Raw genomic sequence first — 18,386 nt, forward strand, 5'->3', positions numbered from 1 at the left:
TCTTGAAAACACTTCTGGAGATCTAGCCTTAAGAGCCTTAAGATCTGGCAACGTCATCATTTACATCGCAGAAACTGTCCCCAGCCTTACAAATGCAATTATGGCAATAATGCAGTAAATATAGAGATTTAGAAAAAAAAAACCCTCTAATGTTGCTTCAATATTTACATATAAAAAAAAAATGTTTTTTGTTAGTTTCCGTGTTGTTGTAGGTCTTTCTTTCGCTGTTACGTACAGTATTACGACTGCAAATGAGACCAACATGGAACAGCCAATCAGATTTCTGGTAATGGTGCGAATCTCTCTCGGATCGTATCACGGACGGAAAAAACGGATTTTCTTTTCCCGCTGTGGGGAAGTGCAAGTTTAGCGATAAGTCCGTTCGGTAACAATGTGTTTGTGTGCGTTATTTTTTGTTGTCATGACATTTTTAAGACCATTAAGGATGAAATAATTTTCAAATCTTAAATTTGACTTTGTGAAACCTGGAGAAACTTTTTTTTTTTTTTTTTTTTTAAATTCAATTTAACTCCACACTGAAAATTGTTTCTGTACCATTATTATTGACTCAAAACCCACTAGACTCTGGAGCCTTCTGAAAAAGGTTTCCTCGCAATTTCGACCTTTTTAGTCGACCGCCCAGCGTCACCCGCACTGCAGAGCCAGAAATCTTTACACATTGATAATAAAAAAGGCTACAATCAATAGATTTGCATGGTATCAAACTAAGCCTCCGATCCCTGGAAAGAACTCTCTCACAATCAGCTCTGGAGGAGACTGAACAAGACCGATGAAGCAGAGGAACCTCGTTCATACACCGACAGCTTCAAACTTCAGGCTCACAACATAATTACCGGTGGATGCACCAGAAACGTCGGATGTTTACAGATGTTGGAATTGCGAGAAATTATTTATTTATATAAACTAATTAAAAAAGCTCCTATAACAGCTTTTTCTTAGCTAACATCTTTGTGTGTGTTTTAGGGAAGCAGCTCCTGCCCCTGTCCAGCAGCATGCACAGCGGTGTTAGTCAGCTGGCCTGGCAGCAGCAAGCAGGAGAACAAAACAACCTCATCCGCATGAGGAGTCAAACACTGGGTCAGTCTGCTCCATCTCTAACTGCAGGACTGGTGAGTGTATTCACACACTGATACACTCACAAAAACTCATAATGCATATTCCTGTAATTGGATGCACATCACGCATCTTCTTGCCCACGAGTTTGGCAGAGATGAACGTTAAATGACGCTATAACCAGTAATAACTAAGTGAAATTTGTTGGTTTTGCTGGTTTCCGTTCTTTCATTATTATTATATTGTATTAGTTATTGTAGGAAGGAACACGGAGCCTTGTGGTTTAGCACTCTGGGGTCCATTGGTGGAAATTTCTCACTGTTTATTTATTACATTGCCTCGAGATTCATTCAAAAAAGACTGCTATTCGATAGAAATAGATATTTTGTGTTTTTTGAGAGACACGTGCATGTTCCTTTACGTCATGCGATAGTATGATGATGTATTTCACCGTACAAATATATAACTGTACAGATGTTCCACTTTATTTTCATTGAAAAATCCTGTATAAAGCATGTCCAACAGCTTTATACACTTTCACGGTCAGGTTCTCCAAGACTGTACTTTGTCCTGCCTCTTGTAATAACGCTTGCAGAACTTGGATGTATGCTTTGGATCATTGCCTGGTCATGGTGAAGTCGCTCCCAATTAGTCACAGTCCAGACAGAATTGCATGGTGTTGAAGTATGGAGCGGTAGCCATGTTGGTTCAGTGTTCCTTTTCACCTGGAATAAATCTCCAAACTTCCCTGCTCCAAAAACAACCCCAAACCATTAAGCTTTCACCTCCATGTTTTTCATTTTGTCTGAGGAAGTCTGCTAACACACTCCTCTGTCCAACATCTTACATAAGTTCTTGTGTTGGAGACAGGAGCCTTTTATCTAGTTTGTTGAAACACACAGAACATGCTTGTGTTTAAAAACTATAAAAGACACAGGCACTGTAGATCTTTATCATTAGTTTATGTATTCTTTTCGAACTAGCTTTAGCATGGGGAAGCATGTTCATTTATTTATTTATTTTTCATTTTTAAATCATTTAGCTGTTTGGGAAATTTCTTTTGCCTTTTTTTATAAAGGCCAAGTAGAAATAAAGTCATTTATTATACAGTATATCCCAACCAAACTAACGTAAATAAATACTGTTGGAAAAGAGGTGCAGTCAAAAAACAAAATGAGACCAAAGTATTGGCTGAAATCTAAAATGTGGGTCAATAAAATAAAGAAGTATAATCAGATTTCACGAATTCCAGTTACCGTAATTTCCAGACTATTAATCGCACCCAAATATAAGCCGCACCCACTGAATTTGACAAAGATTTTTATTTTGAACATAAATAAGCCGCACCTGTCTATAAGCCGCAGTGTCTACACTGAAACTAATGAACTTTACACAGGCTTCAACGAAAGACAGTGTCTGTTACACGATTTGTATCTAAACAATAGCCGACCAAGAAAGTCATTGTTCACTGTCTTCCTCCTTCCCTTCACAACAATTTCAGTTTTTCTTTTGGCATCGTTGTGCGTTTAAAAATCACCATCGGTGAAGCTTTTCTCCCGATGCCGTGCAGCTCAGAACACAGGTGAAGTGTTTTTTCATGCCTGGTTGTTTTAAGCGTGACGAATGATTCGCATTTCCTGTAGACAGTCCGAGTGAGCGGCAGGTCAAACGTCAGAGGAACCTCATCATATATTTATGATGTGGTGCGGCCCGATTCAGTGGGAGCGCATCTGATTTAACATAAAGAATTTCATTGGTTCACCTGAACCCGTTCGGCAATTTCATTGGTCTAATGTTATTGGGCTCAGTTTTTTTGGCTTGAAGTTTGTGAAACCGAGAAAAACCCAGGAAAAATCCATAAATTAGCCGCTTCATTGTTTAAGCAGCGGGGTTCAAAGCGTAGGAAAAAGTAGCGGGATTTGCCGGAATAATACACTAGTATAAAAAAGAACGAAACTAGGTGATGTTCATCTGACTTCTGAGAAAAACATGATGCGACTGTAGAGTAAATAATTTTTGTGAAGATTTTGCTGACTGTCTCGCACACATGACCTGGACAAACTATATGGACAAACACTCCGTGACCAAGCCTGTGTTTGGGGGCATGTCTGCATGTGGTTAATACAAAGCCGGAGAATGTTTGTAAACTCGTTTATTTTCTCTCAACCCTAGCTGACAACTTTTAAGTGATGTTCATAGATGAGCTGATTTTGATTCCCAGTTAAGATGCTGTATTTAGGCTGTATTGTTTCTCGTGATTAAACACACATTGATCGCGAAAAGGCGCTTAAATAGACCTTAGGAGGTGATGTTGGTGTTGACGCAGTGTTGAGGTCTGTTGCTGGTTTGTTTGCAACTATGCAAGAATGCAGTTAGACAGAATGCATGCGTTTGACCTACTAAGATGTCAAATGTGGTGTTAGTGTAGCGTATCATGCACATTTATACAGAGCTCATTGTCTACACCTGCTGGCGGATTCCGGTACTGCATGAGCATGTTCGCAAATTGGACTTGTTCCCGTCAGTACTTTTATATTGATGACCTTCAGAAGACGCTCTTATTAGTGCGTTTGTCTTCTGTACTGTTTTGAGAAACACGACACTACACTCTACATTCTACACTCTTGTCTGTTTTGGTGGATTGAACTTCCAATAGATGTTCCTACAGCTGAATCATGGCTGTCTTCAAACGATAGGACCTACCTCTTAATTCTTTTTCCAAGTATTTGTCTTATTTTTTGTCTGTTGCTGTGGATAAAGGTGTCTGCTAAATGCCGTAAATGTAAACTACATATTTAATTGCAGTAATTTTCATTTTAGTTGTAACAGCTTTTTTTAAATTTTATTTCTTTCCTTTATTTTCATTTGATTGATTTTTCTTAGTTTTTTTTTTCCCGGCTAAATGTGTGAGAATTAATATGGCATTAAGAAAGAGCTCTTACTTATCCAATGAGACACATTGTTTATGGTGCTCGTATTTGAGCTTCTGATGTTTTTTAGTTTTAGTAATTAAAGCATTGTAAATAATGACAAAGCAGCTTTACAAAAAATGTGGAAGCAGATTTATAGTTTATTTATGGTACTTTTTTATTTTATTTTTTTATTTAGGTATCAGGAATATAAAAATGCACAGTAGAGAAATGTACCAGCTTTGTAAATACACTATATGGACAATATTATTGGGACACCTGACCTTTTCCAGCCATATGTGGTTCTTCCCCAAATTGTTACTACAAGGTTGTAAGCACACACTTGTATAGGACGTCTTTTAGATGTGTTATTATATTTTTTCTTAAACTCTGTGCTTAAACTTGTTTCAGCTCTTTGAAGATACAGTTTATGAGTTGGAGTGGAAGATGTTGCTGCTATAGACGGCTGAACTCCTCCCTATCGACCCTGATGAATTAGAACTCTGTCTGCACCCCATTCCTCCCCACCATACTTACATCAATACCTGACGTCCAACACCCTTGTTGAATGAGCACACGCCAACACTTACAACATCTTCCCAGAGTAGTGGAGGTTCTTATAACAACAAAAGGGTACTAAATGTGGAATAGGATGTTCAAAAAGAAGCCAATCGTATGGTCAGGTGTCCACAAAGTCCATAGAGTGCAAACTGGTAGTGATGTGGGTTTTGATGTTACTTCATCCCACAAAGTATTTCTTTTTATTAAACATGAGTTCTTTAAGGCAAAAAAAAAAAAAGATTACATGTGGAGCGAATTCGACTGATTCTTCTTCTTCTTCTTCTTCGGCTGCTCCCATTAGGGGTCGCCACAGCGGATCATCTGTCTCCACACCCCCCTGTCCTCTACATCTGCCTCTTTCACACCAACTACCTGCATGTCTTCCCTCACCACATCCATAAACCTCCTCTTTGGTCTTCCTCTTTTTCTCCATCCTCAGCATTCTCCTACTGATATACCACATGTCCCTTCTCTGCACATGTCCAAACCATCTCAATCTCGCCTCCCTCACCTTGTCACCAAAACGTCCTACATGCGCTGTCCATCTAATAAACTCATTTCTAATCCTATCCATCCTCGTCACTCCCAACGAAAACCTCAACATCTTCAGCTCTGCTACCTCCAGCTCCACATCCTGTCTTTTACTCAATGTCTCTAAATCATACAACATCGCAGGTCTCACCACAGTCCTATAAACAGCGATTTTGATTGATTAAAATGGAGATTAGGTAGAAAGATGATGCACTTTTGGGACACCTGATTACAATAAGCAGTGCAGTGTTCATAAGAGACATATGGAGGTTTTAATTCAGAGTAATTTGAGTTTGTTTCCAGAATGTGTCACTAGGTGGCACTGTTGTTCACGCTGTGACTGAGTCAGTAAAGGCACAACGCTGAGGAGATTCTGAAGTGTTCTAGTGCACTAATTACCCCCACTGCAGTGCGTGTCCGTACATTAATATACAAACACTTCAGCATGCAGCCTTGAACAGAGTATTTGCTAATTGCAGACATGTCTGCCTGCACAAACAAACCCGTGTTTGTGACATTGTTGGCATTTCTCTTTCGCTATCGAGAGCAAAGCACACGGCGGTGTATTGTTTGCTAGTTGATTACGCGGCTTTGTGGTGAATGTCACATTTAGATTTGAGTGAGTTTTATTTGTAACGTTTCCTGTAATTCTCGTTGGAATGAAAAAACAGAAAAATAATTTTTTTTTTTTTTTTTAAAAGCAATTAAATTTTTTTAATCATGACTAATACAGGCCCTGAAGCAGCCAATTTATTTTTATGTATAAAACCAGCCCCATTAATAAAGTGTGTATCCTTACTGGTACATTTAAAGGTGGGGAACAAAGCATTGTGTAACTTTTTCTTAACTTTGTAATACACTTTGTTTAAAGTTTATTTAAAAAAGGACTACTTCTGTTTGATTCAGTCGCAGTTTTCATCTATACATCCACAATTTAAAGTTCCACTGACCTTTAGTTTAGTTACATATTCATTATATTTGTGATCATTAAGCGAATAATTAAATCATGTAATATTAAGGGTGTCACGGTTCACGTATTCGTACGGAAATTTTTCGGTACCGGGCTTTCGGTTCGGTGCACACATGTACCGAATGAAATCCTATTTACGTGCGGAACATAGTTACAATCCGAGTTTCCCTCAGGAACGTATTAAGTGGCGGACCACAAGTTTGTTTAGTCTCTGCCTCGCACTTTGAGCGCTTTTATTATTCTTATTCTTATTATTATTATTAAACTTAAAAACATGCACAACAATAAAACAAACAAAAAATAAACTAAAGTTAGCGCAGTGACACTGTGGCTCCGTACCGGAAATAAGATTTGTTTTGCGCATGCATGCAAGCGCTAAAGAATCGTTAGCGTTAGCAGCTAACCAGGAAGTGGGAAGCGCTGTGGATTTAAAATTATTTTTTTATTTGTTACAAACATAGTCATATGCAGGATACATATGTGAAGTCAAATGAAAAGTTGAAAAAAAGAACAAATTATAATATTGAATCACTTACGCTAGCGTTAGCCGCTAGCCACTTCCTGCTAATTGCTTATGCTAGCGATCCTTTAGCTTATGTCCAGTTTCAAGATTTTCTCTTGGAAAAGGAAAGAAACCCTTCACATATCGAGGGAGTGAATGAATGAAGACATTTGTTAAAGTCTGAAATAAGTAGAACAGTTAAGTACAATCATATCTCTAGAAAATAAAATGTTAAATGTAAAACACACTTTTATATACACATCTGTATGACTCAAATAGGGTCTAACAAATGTAAACTGATATTTGTATATTGGTTATATTATATCTTATATCATTGTGCATTGCAATTTATTTATTCTATTATTTTTTTTAGAAAATATAATTTTATATATTATTACCAAAGCAGACATTTTATTTAAAATAGTTTTTAAAATGTTAATATTAATAAACTGCGTTAATAAAAAAAAGATTTTAAAACGAGGTACGACCGAACAGTGAATTTTGCTCATCGTTAGACCCCTTATGTAACGTATGCGTACTAATAATACGGTATGCATTTTAATCTGATGCACAATATTGTGTTTAGTTATGTGTGTGAGCCCATACAACTCGTGAAAAATTCTCATTTTAAACTGGACCATGGTGCAAAAATAAATAAAAATAAAAAAAGGGTTGGGGACTTGGGTAACAGGGAGGGAAAAAAAACAAACATTTATATTTTCAATAAACAGAACATGAGACAAAAACGAACTGTAAATACATTTTCCTGGCCATGTTTGGGTTTATTTATTTGCCCAGCCTACAGTACACAGTGGAGGTTTATCATATTTCAAGCACAGTGCATTTAAATGTAAGGTGTTTTATAGATATATAGATACTGCCTCTGTCCACAAATACGCTAAAAAGTAAATTGAGCCTAATCTCTGCATCTGCACCACAAATATATCATACGTTATGGTATACAGAGAATTAATTCAGATTACGGTTGGATATAAAAAGCCAGTTCACTATAAGGCTGCTCAGAAACGCTACATAACCCCGAGCTCCAGCTCAAGGCCCCCGAGGACGATCAAATACAACCCAGACACTTGTGTAATGTGTAAACAACGAGCACGTTTTAGGATGCGTTAGCAATGAGTGTGAGGAAAAACTTACTTTTTATATCCACAGTTCTCGTCACAACTAAATCGGATTTATATATTGAATTATATTTTATTTTTAATTGTTTGATGTTTACTTATGTAATTTCCATTTTTGTAAAAGAAGTAACTATTATAATAAATGGCCTGCATGAGAGGACACTCTTTAACTCCCCCTGCTGTCTGGAATGAGGTACTGCAGCCTTCAGACCCTCACGACCAGACTGTAACTCGAACTGGTTCTTTCCACAAGCCATTTAACTCCTCAGTACAAAGAGACTGGACTGACACACACACACACACACACACACACACACACACACACACACACACACTCCCTTTCTCTCTTTTAAATGGACATCTTTATTGAAAGGTTTTGCACAAATAAATGCTGTATTTATATAATAAATGGCAGCAGTATTTATTGCTATTATTATATGGACAATTTATTTGCGCTTACACACATTTAATGTCCTGGTTGGTGTTACTGTGTTTATTGTCGATTTGTTTTCGCATGTTCGCACTTATGGTTGTCCGTTCACTGATGCAGATCTGTTTGTTCTTGTTAGTTTAGTGTTAATTTAATGTTTAGTGTTAAACCTTGGTCCATGAGGAAGGATTTTTGGTTCACTGTGTGCTGTAGTGTGGATCGAATCACAACGGATAGCCACTTGAATACTGAAGAAAAAAAAGTACATTGTGGTTTAGTTATAGTGGTTTCCAATTACAGGGCCATGTATTGGGCCATGCTTTATTTGGTACTGAGCTTCACAGAAACGTTTTAATGTTTTTTTTCCCAATTTAATGAATTTTACAGCCTGCAGACTTTTATAAAAAAAAATAATTACTAATTAAATTCATAATTAATTATATATGTATACTAATATGATATGTACATTGTGTTTAGTTATGCATGGGGAAAACCCTCCTGGTTTATGAAAAAATTGCAGTAAAGGTTTTGGGATTGTTGCTTAGATCCCGATTGTTATAAATGTTTTTTTTTTTTCGTTTTTTCTTAAAAAAAAAAAAACAAGACAAAAGACACTTTCTGTCCTCCCATTCATTACTTTACCTGTTTTCTGTTCTTCACATTCTTTTCTTCTTCACAACCTTCTCCTTTTCTTCTTCTAAGCAGCAGCAGTAGTGTTTTTAGTGGTCAGTTCTAATCCCTGCACCCTAAGGGCATCCTGATCTCCTGCAGCGGAGCTTTAATGTCTGGGAAGCGTGTGAGAGAAGATGGCTGGGGCATCACAAACACGGGCACCACACAGGATGGGCAGATGGTGTTTACTGTGCCGCTCCTGCCATGCAGCCTCGAGTGTGTCTTAAGGATGATATTTTTGTGCATGTAACAATAAAAAGCCTGGGTGGCGTTGAATGTTTGTGCGCAAAACTGAACCAATCACGAATTTTCTTCTTTTAACGCACCGATGACCATACCGTAGATAAACACGTACGAACAGAACAGACAGGATTGTGTTCGGTTCACGCAGGCGGTGACATCGGTACTATATACTCCAGTTTATTTTCCACGTGACTGTTTTTTGGCCTGAAGAGACCGCACTCGATTAAAGAGGAAATTCTCTGAGGAGTCTTCTGCCTCAGGCTCATCCCCAGTTTACGCATGATATTCATACAGGGAGAGAGAGAAAGGGAGAGGAATCCAAATATTATTACTCGATTGATCCTTTAAAATTCATTTGAAAAGGGACGATGAATTGAAAGAGAATGCGGGCGTCGTTAACGTTGTGAAATTTGCATCCGATTTGCATATTCACGCGTGCGTCCGCGTTATAGAAATATCCTTTTCTTTTCAAAGTCTCGTGCCTGACGTTTTCTGTTCGCACGCCTTTTACCTTGTGAATAAATTACAGAAGGCGGTCGTGGAGCGGCGTCATTAAAATCTGAAATACTTGACATCTTATTTTTTTTGCTCATTTGCGCATGAATTTTTTTTTTTTTTTCGAAACTATTCGTATATTGACCTCGTTTGTCAAGTCTGCCACACACAGTTCATCTGTAAGTCATTTTAAGTAGATGCTCTAAATGGATTATACTGAGCTGCTTTATTCTGGTGTTAAGAAGTTTTTCATGCGAGTTTCTGCTGAAAACATTCCATTAAACGCACTTGAATAACGTCTTCTCACGGCAAAACTGAAGTGCAGGTTCGAAATGGGGGGTGGGGGGAATCTGGTGAAGTGCAGTCATAGCTTTTGTTTTCTGAGTTCAAAATCTGAAAATGGAGCTTCTTCTCCACTGATTGTTGTTCTAGTCTAATTTATTTCCATTGGCTATCGTGTCTGAGAGAACATACAAGGACTTTTTTTTTTCAGATTTTTTTCTGAAAGCAGGACTTTTCAAGGACACTGTCTGTTTTTCACGTCTTTAGGAAATTCTCATTATGAATAATTTATTTGTACGACTCTTAAATTTTGCAGATGTATTCTATGAGAAGGTGAGCTTTAAATCCGTTCATCTTTGTTGCCCGATCCATTTCTCTCCAAGCTCCCGCTTTCTTTTAGTATCTAATGTTCTTCTCCATTAGCCTCTAATAGACTCGGGCCTATGGCTGAGCTACTGTGGCTTCCTCCTGTGAAATTATGAACGCTTCAGGTTCTACTTTTAAGTAGTTTTTTTTTTCCCCTCAGTAAAGAACCATCAACCCACTTGAGGAATCATGACTCATTCTCTGCACTATAAGGCTAAAAAAAAGCACGTTCATTTAAAAAAAAAAAAAAAAAGAGTAAACGCTTCGGCGTGAAGAGTTCTTAAGAAAGCACAGGCTACATTTTTCTTTCCGTAAAAAATCTGATATTGCATTAGCAGTAATGGTGTTCAGCCTTTCCTGGACCAGATGTTTTTAGTAGATCCGGTAGATGCTTTTATAGAGAGATATCTTTGCTGTAATCTCATTCTGAGATGCCACACTCCGTTATGAATGAATGAGGAGATCTGGTGAGGAGCCAGATTTTTCATCGTTCATTAGCAGTCTGTTGGCTTGTTATAAAGCATGCTGTAGTACTGCTGTAGTATATTATGTACACCTATAGTATATTTTAATCTACACAACAGATTCAGAAGTGTGTACCAGTAGTCAACGATGGTTTGTCATAGGATTTTGCGATGATTGCTTTCTTCAGAATGCTCTACAGAGTGTACAGAAACTTCACACTAGTTACTTCAGACGAGGGACGAGATGCACTGCTTGATCATGTTCGAATTTTCAATTCAGCCAGAATAAGAAATGGAGGCAGAAGTGTGCTGTTCAGAACTGGTTTGTTTGCCATTTGTGCTTTGTGCATCTTTTTGCTCACTTCACTATTTCACTTTTCTTCTCATCCCAGATGTTCTCATTTCTCACAGCTGTGACCTTTAGAGATCTACATTACTGCAGGAGTTTAATTGGCTAAAGCGCGAGGCCATTCCGCAGCCGTAATACTGCACATTGAGTCACAAAAATTATAATATAATTGTATTTATTATTAATTTTTTAATGAGGTCTGCTCTGTTCCCCCCCTCAAGGTCTCTCTTTTTTTATTTTTTTTTTTATTTTAATTTTTTTATTTTTCCCCTCCCTGTGGTGAAGTCCTGCTTGTTTCGGTCCAAACAGCAATTAAGATGCACATGAAAAATTAAAGGCTCTACAGGAGTGCACAGTTTGAGTGCGGATATGAATAACACAGCGTAGCATTGCTTACCGCTTCTGGTGAATAATTTTCCAGGAATAATTGACAGACCCTTTTTGTTTTTTGTTTCATACGACCATGTTATATAATACCGAGGGCTTAAACGAACCTGATGCTCTTTCTTCTCTCATATTGTTAATTTAGTAATGTATATGTGCGCTTGATACTTTTCTAACCGACCCTTGATTCCTGCATACAGAGCTGGAATTTGATCCTGTGACCTGCTTTATCTGCTTCTATATGGACGAATCATGATCAGAGTTTGATATGTTTGTGAGGACGTTTCTCATCTAGCTGAGCTCCTGTGGAGCTTCTGTAGCAAATAGCAGTTTAAAAAACCTGATCAACTCTGATCTGTAAAATGGCTCTTGTTTACTTTTCAGTTCATCTCCTCTCATGTCCATGTCCATTGTTGTCCTTTATATTATTATTAGAAGACACCTACAGTATCTCACAAAAGTGAGTACACTCCTTACAATTCAGCAACCTTAAATATTTCTTCTCCAGGGAAAATACTATAGAAATGAAACATGAATATATTTTCGAGTAGTCAATGTGCAGCTTGTTTAGCAGTACAGATTTAACTCAACATACAGTCTTTATTGTCTAAATAACATGTGAACATGTCAAAACTGTGTCCAAAGTGTCAATATTTTGTCTGAGCACCATTGTTATGTAGCACTGCTTTAATCATCCTGGTCATGGAATTCACCAGAGCTGCACAGGTTGTTGCTGAGATCCTCTTCCACTTCTCCATAATGACATCACAGAGCTGCTGGATGTTAAAAACATGGCGCTTCTCCACCCTCCGCTTGATAAAGCCCCACAGGTGCTCAATAGGGTTCAGGTCTGGAGACATATATTGGCCACTCCACCATTACCTTCAGCTTTCTCAGAAAGGCAGTCGTCATCTTAGCTGTGTGTTTGGAATTTGGGGTCGTTTTTATTTTGGAAACTGCCATTTGGTCCAGTTTCTGAAGGGAGGGCATCATTTTCTGCTTCAGAATGTCACAGTACATGTTGGAATCCATGGTTCCCTCAATGTACTGCAGCTCCCCAGTGCCAACAGCACTCATGCAGCCCCAGACCATGATGCTACCACCACCATGTTTGACTGTGAGCAACCGTCTGGAGACCGTCTGAGCTAAACAAGTTTATCTTAGTCTCATCAGACCAGAGGACATGATTGCAGTAATTCATGCTCTTGGAGAGGTCGTCTTCAGCAAACTGTTTGATGGCTTTATTGTGAGCCAGCTTCAGAAGAGGCTTTTTTTTCTGGGATTACTGCCATGCAAACCGACTTGTTGTGTCTGAACACTGACAAGCGGACCTTCTGCTTCTGCAACCTCTAAAGCAATGCTGCAGCACTCAAACCTTTTTTAAAAAAAAACAGCTTCTGCACCTGGCACACAGCACGAGGTTTCGACTTCTTTGATGGACCTTGCGAGGTCTGTTCCTAGTGGAACCTGTTTTGGAAAACCTCTGTATGACCCTGTACTGTAACTCAGTTTCAGGGTGTTTATGATCTTCTTATAGCCTCGACCATTTTTGTGGAGAGCAACAATTCTAATTCGCAGATCCTCAGAGATTCTTTACCATGAGGTGCCATGTTGAACATCCAGTGTTCAGTATGAGAGACTTGTACTTTAAACACACAAATTGTAACTCCTCTGTTACAATATACACTAATTTATATGGTCGTGTCAAGCAGACATGAACATGAACATGATGAATAGGACATGTGGCTTTAGACATTTTCTATTACTTTTTTGACAATGTCTGTATGTTGTTGTTTTTAGAGGACAGTAAATCTGTACTGCTACACAAGCTGCACATTGACTACTCTAAAATATATCCACGTTCCATTTCTATTGTATTGTCCATTGAGAAGAAATACTAAAATGGTGAAATGTGAGGAGTATTCACTTTTATGAGATAGTATGTGTGTTTATTCTAGTTTTATTATCCTAGTTACACAAAGTATTTTTTTTTTTTTTTTTTTTTATTACAGTGGTAGCCAAAAACAGCAAGAATGTGAATTGAACTTCCCCTAATTTTAAACTTCTTGATTTATGCATCTATATACAAAACTCTCAGACACCCAGATACTGTGAGAAATGCTAAATAACTTCTTATGTAGTACAGGAGCAGATACTACAGGATGTAATTCAGTTATCACGGGTTATTCAGAATAGAAGTGTACACTTAATGCACAGTTGGAATCTTGTTTGTGTACATCAGTGTATATACACGCATGTTTATTATACCCTTCAGTAGAAACCGAGGGCGGAGAAGAAGCTTTATTTTTCTTGACTGAAAGGTTTAAGTAGCACAAGTAGCTGCGTGATTAATGGTATCGCAATCGCGATGTCGGATTGTGCGACTCATGATAACATTAATTATATCGCAATCGGAATATTGACCAGAATAATCACAACATGAAATTTTTCCCAAATCGTGCAGATCTACAAGTAGCCAGTCTTTACAATTGTGGTGAGCAGAAGAGCATCTCGGAACGCACAATGGATAAAACCTTGATGTGGATGAGGCTTCACACTTCTACACTGTCCATTAGTTACAATTTATGATCCTAAGCTCTGGGGTTTGTATATTGAAGCCACAATGGAATATATTTGGTATCTGCGCTTATTGTCAACATTTCTTTCTTAAAACCTCGGAAAAGAATGGACAATAAATCAAACACTTCAGGCATTACTTTGTGAATCGCTCACAGTTTTTACCCTCCCGTCATTTCCTCTTTAGTCGTGTGTGTGTGTGTGTGTGTGTGTGTGTGTGTGTGTGTGTGTGTGTGTGTGTGTGTGTGTGTGTGTCTTGGACTTTGCTCTGGCTTTACTCAATCTCCCTTCAATCAGTGCTTCAGCATTGCTGATTTGATGCCAGCTGAACTTTTCAGGATTTCATTCTCCTTCCACATCGGCCTCCTCCTAAGATAAGATCCATTTCTTCACCTGTCGCACGCATGAACAAAAGCCATGTAGGGTTGCCTTGGAAACTGTCAGTACGGTTATAAAAGCGTGTTGTCACATTGGTAAATGGCTTTACTTATCATTTCTTTACTGTCTTTGTTGCTTCCTTGCATCAGATGAAATGAATCTCCACACTGGCCTTGGCTTTGTTTGGGAATTTTTAGAGCCTCTTTGTGTGATGATCCTAAATTTGCCTCGGAAAGATATTTTTTTTCCTTGCCAAATTCCCTGTGACTTAAAATATAGCACCTGTATTGTATTGTCATGGGTTACATTTAACCAGTGGCAGACTGTCGGGACCAGTAAGGCCTTCTCTCCTGGCCTGTACGCCGATCAAAATCACTTATTAACATTCTATTTATATGTATTAAATCATTTCCAATAGTCTATTCTTTTGATCTCATAGCTTTTCTTTCCGTTTGAGTTTTTATCCAATTTCATCCATCATGTGTTGCCAGGATCAAAGAAATCTGCCTGAGGGCTTTTAAAATGAATAAAGCTCTTGCTTTAACCAATCATATTTCAAGTTGGCATCACAGGGGCCATCTAGCAGGTGTACAATAACATTGGCTTTTTCACATTTTCACTAGTGCGCTAGTCAGAGCGAGAAAACTGTATCTGTAGCAAACTGCACAAGCTCAGATAGTCATGTGGATTTAGTGTTTTTTTTTTTTTTGTTTGTTTGTTTTTTGCTTTCTAAGGCCAAAGCTGTTCATTGTGAGAAAAGATCAGCCAAAACAATTCACACAGTGAAGCTGTTTTATGAACCATTTTATCAATTTAGTATTCGAGAATTCTAAAGATTATTCCTGATTAATCGAGTAGTTGGATAAGTACTTTTTCTTTAACAAAGAGCAAAACTAAATATAAAAGAGACAATAAGATGGGTCTCTTAAAATAATCATGATCAAAAATTATAATTTTTCTTAAAAAAAAAAAAAAAAACGTTAACCACACTGTAGTTTTTTTTGATTGAAACGATCCCAAACTTTGGAACTTTCCGGCAGTTTTCTTTGGCCTAAATCTTCTCCTCGCCCCTCGCTGTTTTCTCCCCACTTCTCCTTCATTCTGCAGTGTCTTCTGCGTTACCTGTCCAGAGCGCTTCAGAGTTTAAGAGTTTAGCGGGTGGTGCGTCGGTAATAATGGTCCGTGGGGAAACTCGGTGCTCCGTGGGTAGTTAAATGGACTTAACGAAGCATCGATTCAAATAATTTGGCCAATTTTTTTTGCTTTCTGTATTCGAATGATTCGAGTTACTCGAGGTATATCGTTCCAGCTCTTATTATGCTTTTACATTTTCTTTCCTGGTAGGATTTGCACAAAAACACAATCTTCCTTTATTTCAAATCCCCTGGAAAACCTTATTTCATTCAATGGTTGAAGAACTCCAAAGGTACTACGGAAGTGCACGGAAAACCCCGGGCTTATTTTACGAGGAAAATATTGATGCTTCTTTATGCGGCTGCAGTGAAAAGAGACTTGTTGAATAGCGTTGACTGGGTTTCTCGCTTTAGAAATGCCATTCATTCCACCTGTGTGTGATGCAGCACTGTGTTATATTGTGTTTCTCCATACTATTGATGGTCTTTATAGAAGTGGCGTCGTAATGACGATATTAAGAGGTGGATTGATTGAGGTAGGACACCACTGAAGGGTGTGAAATGCAAAGCTCACCTCTGCATTTAACATTGCGTATGTGTGCTGGGCTAAGGAAATCTGTCTGACTACATTTGATGGAAAATCAGCAGAAAAATCCAGCAAGTCCAGCAAAAATAAAAACCTGCAAAAGTCATCTTTTATTTACAGAAGCTGGCTCAAACCTGCTAACGCTATGGGTGGATTTATTTGGATCGGTTCTTCCTTGTTTAGATATGAATTCTCATATAGTCAAGAACTGATGAGAGTAAATCTTAATTATTTATTTATTATTTACAGCCCACTCCCAGTTATAAAACCCTATGATGGTAGACTTATGGGGCACCCTGTATGTTTCTGTTTTAGGAGAATAAAAATATATAGACAGAGTTTATTTTGGCGGAAAGGCTGGAATTTATTATGTATAGCAAAGAATATGTAGGTGAAGATTTTCTAGTCCGACACACGCCTCATTACCTTCGTACTTTCATCAGCTTGACACTACGGCACCCAGTTTGCATTTCAGCGTCTCATCATTTCTCTCAGCATTTTGTGTATGGCAGGATCAGATTAAAGCCTCTCTCAACACGCCACGTTAACAGAGAAGTGTGTGACCATTCTGGCCAGAATCCAAGACGGTTCATATTCGCACTTCCTGAAATGTATTCGTTTCTGTTTTTTTCACAGGACACATTGCTTCTTTCATTACATGTATAAGAAATGTAGTAATTACCTCGTAAACAGTTGCTAAGCTGGCGATCTTTGATGCCTGCTGCATTTAGACGTTGTCTAAAGACTATATTCTGGTGAAGCAGCTTATTATTTAAAAGATGCAGTCATCTACTCTAAAAGCTTCTGCTACTGAGAACATTCGATCAAATAATCACATTTCATTACAACTCGAGCACTGTCTTGATGCTATTAAATGTATCTTGGGTTATTTTTGGTTATTTGGCTTGCCCATGTCTGTGTTTTTTTTTCTCTATTTTCATCTGAGAAAATTACAGGCTGGAACGCAGAATTTGCCCCCACACTCCCTGCTTGTGTGGTCATTTTAGTAATACAATGATTTTCTGTACGGTGGGGGGAAAAAAAGATCTGCTGTTACTTGCATCAATGACCCTCCCCCAAATATTAAACTCTTCTCAAATTGTTACTGGAGCTTTGGTTTTGTCCCAAACTGAAATATGAGCTGAAATTTTTCGACCGCTTGGACGTGATGTCGTTTTGAATGGAACGGGATCGTATGACGATGTGACACAAACACCCATGGAGAAACACAGCCTGATAAAAACCCACTGCTCCGGTTTCATTATATTGCTGTTTAGATGCGAGTTTGGTCATTTTTGAAAAGTTTCTTACCCAAATCCTTGGGATAAACAAATACATTTTTTGGATATTTTGGATATTTTGGATATTAATTTTAAAATTGCGATACATTGCGTTGCTAAAGTACAAAGTTTGAAAGTATCACAAAATGTGTATATAAAACTTTTAATACATTTTTTTTTTCTGTTTATTTTTATAATCTATATCATCACTATATTGACAAAAATATTGAGGCGTCTGACATTTCCAGCCATACTGTATGTGGCTCTTTCTATATATGGAGGCTTTTCAAGGTGATGGCATTAAATCTACCCTTCACTTGAACTAGGACCCAAACAAGTTCCTGCCTGACACTGCTCCTGTACACAAAATCCAGCTCCATGAACATGTGCTAGACATAAGTTAAATTGGAAGATCTTTTTCTATAGAGCTCAGAGCAAATCTCCCCCAGCACACTCCAAAATCTAGTGGAACATCTTCCCAGAAGAGTGGAGAGAATTATTAAAGTAAATGTGGATTTATGGGATGTTCAAAAAGCCCAGTATTATGGTCAGGTGTCCACAATGTGTACGTTGGTCATTCGGTATTTAAGATCAAAGTTTAAAGATGAGCTTAACAGCAATTAAAAAATTCAAAGTGTTTTTAAATGTTTGGAAGCCAAAGAACAGCAAAAATAAAATAATACGATCCTTGTGAAATTAGTCATCATACATTTTGCTGTGATATTAAACAATACGCACTGTGACGCGTTTTTATCCAGAGAATTGATTAACTGTAATATGATATCCTGCTGCGGCGTTTCTCACGTCGTCTTCCCGGATCACAACCAATTTTTTTTTTTTTTTTTTGTATTGATCGTGTGTATAGCTCGTTTTATATTACCTGCATTTGAAGGGGTTTGTACACGAGTGATGGCGTGTAATCCTGAAAGGCCATTAGTGGTCAGCTAGAGGGTTGGAGTTATTGATCACACTGGCAGCCATTAATATTTATTTCAGGTCCTCCTCAGGATGTTTGCTTGCAAGTTCTTCACAGGCAGGCACGTGTGTATGATTTTTAATGT

At 38.0% G+C, this 18,386-nt stretch overlaps 1 protein-coding gene across 4 annotated transcripts in view; it reads left to right on the forward strand.

The window, feature by feature from the left end:
• mast2 (microtubule associated serine/threonine kinase 2) overlaps positions 1–18,386 on the forward strand; it is a 136,220-nt gene that overhangs the window by 26,897 nt on the left and 90,937 nt on the right. For all 4 annotated transcript variants that reach the window (XM_046856234.1, XM_046856388.1, XM_046856307.1 and 1 more), the window contains one exon: positions 985–1,130. In XM_046856234.1, coding sequence (XP_046712190.1) covers positions 985–1,130 — 146 coding nt within the window. The remainder of the gene's footprint in view (positions 1–984; positions 1,131–18,386) is intronic.

The sequence above is a fragment of the Silurus meridionalis genome, chromosome 1, assembly GCF_014805685.1.
Source record: "Silurus meridionalis isolate SWU-2019-XX chromosome 1, ASM1480568v1, whole genome shotgun sequence".
NCBI classification, from domain to species: Eukaryota; Metazoa; Chordata; class Actinopteri; order Siluriformes; family Siluridae; genus Silurus; species Silurus meridionalis.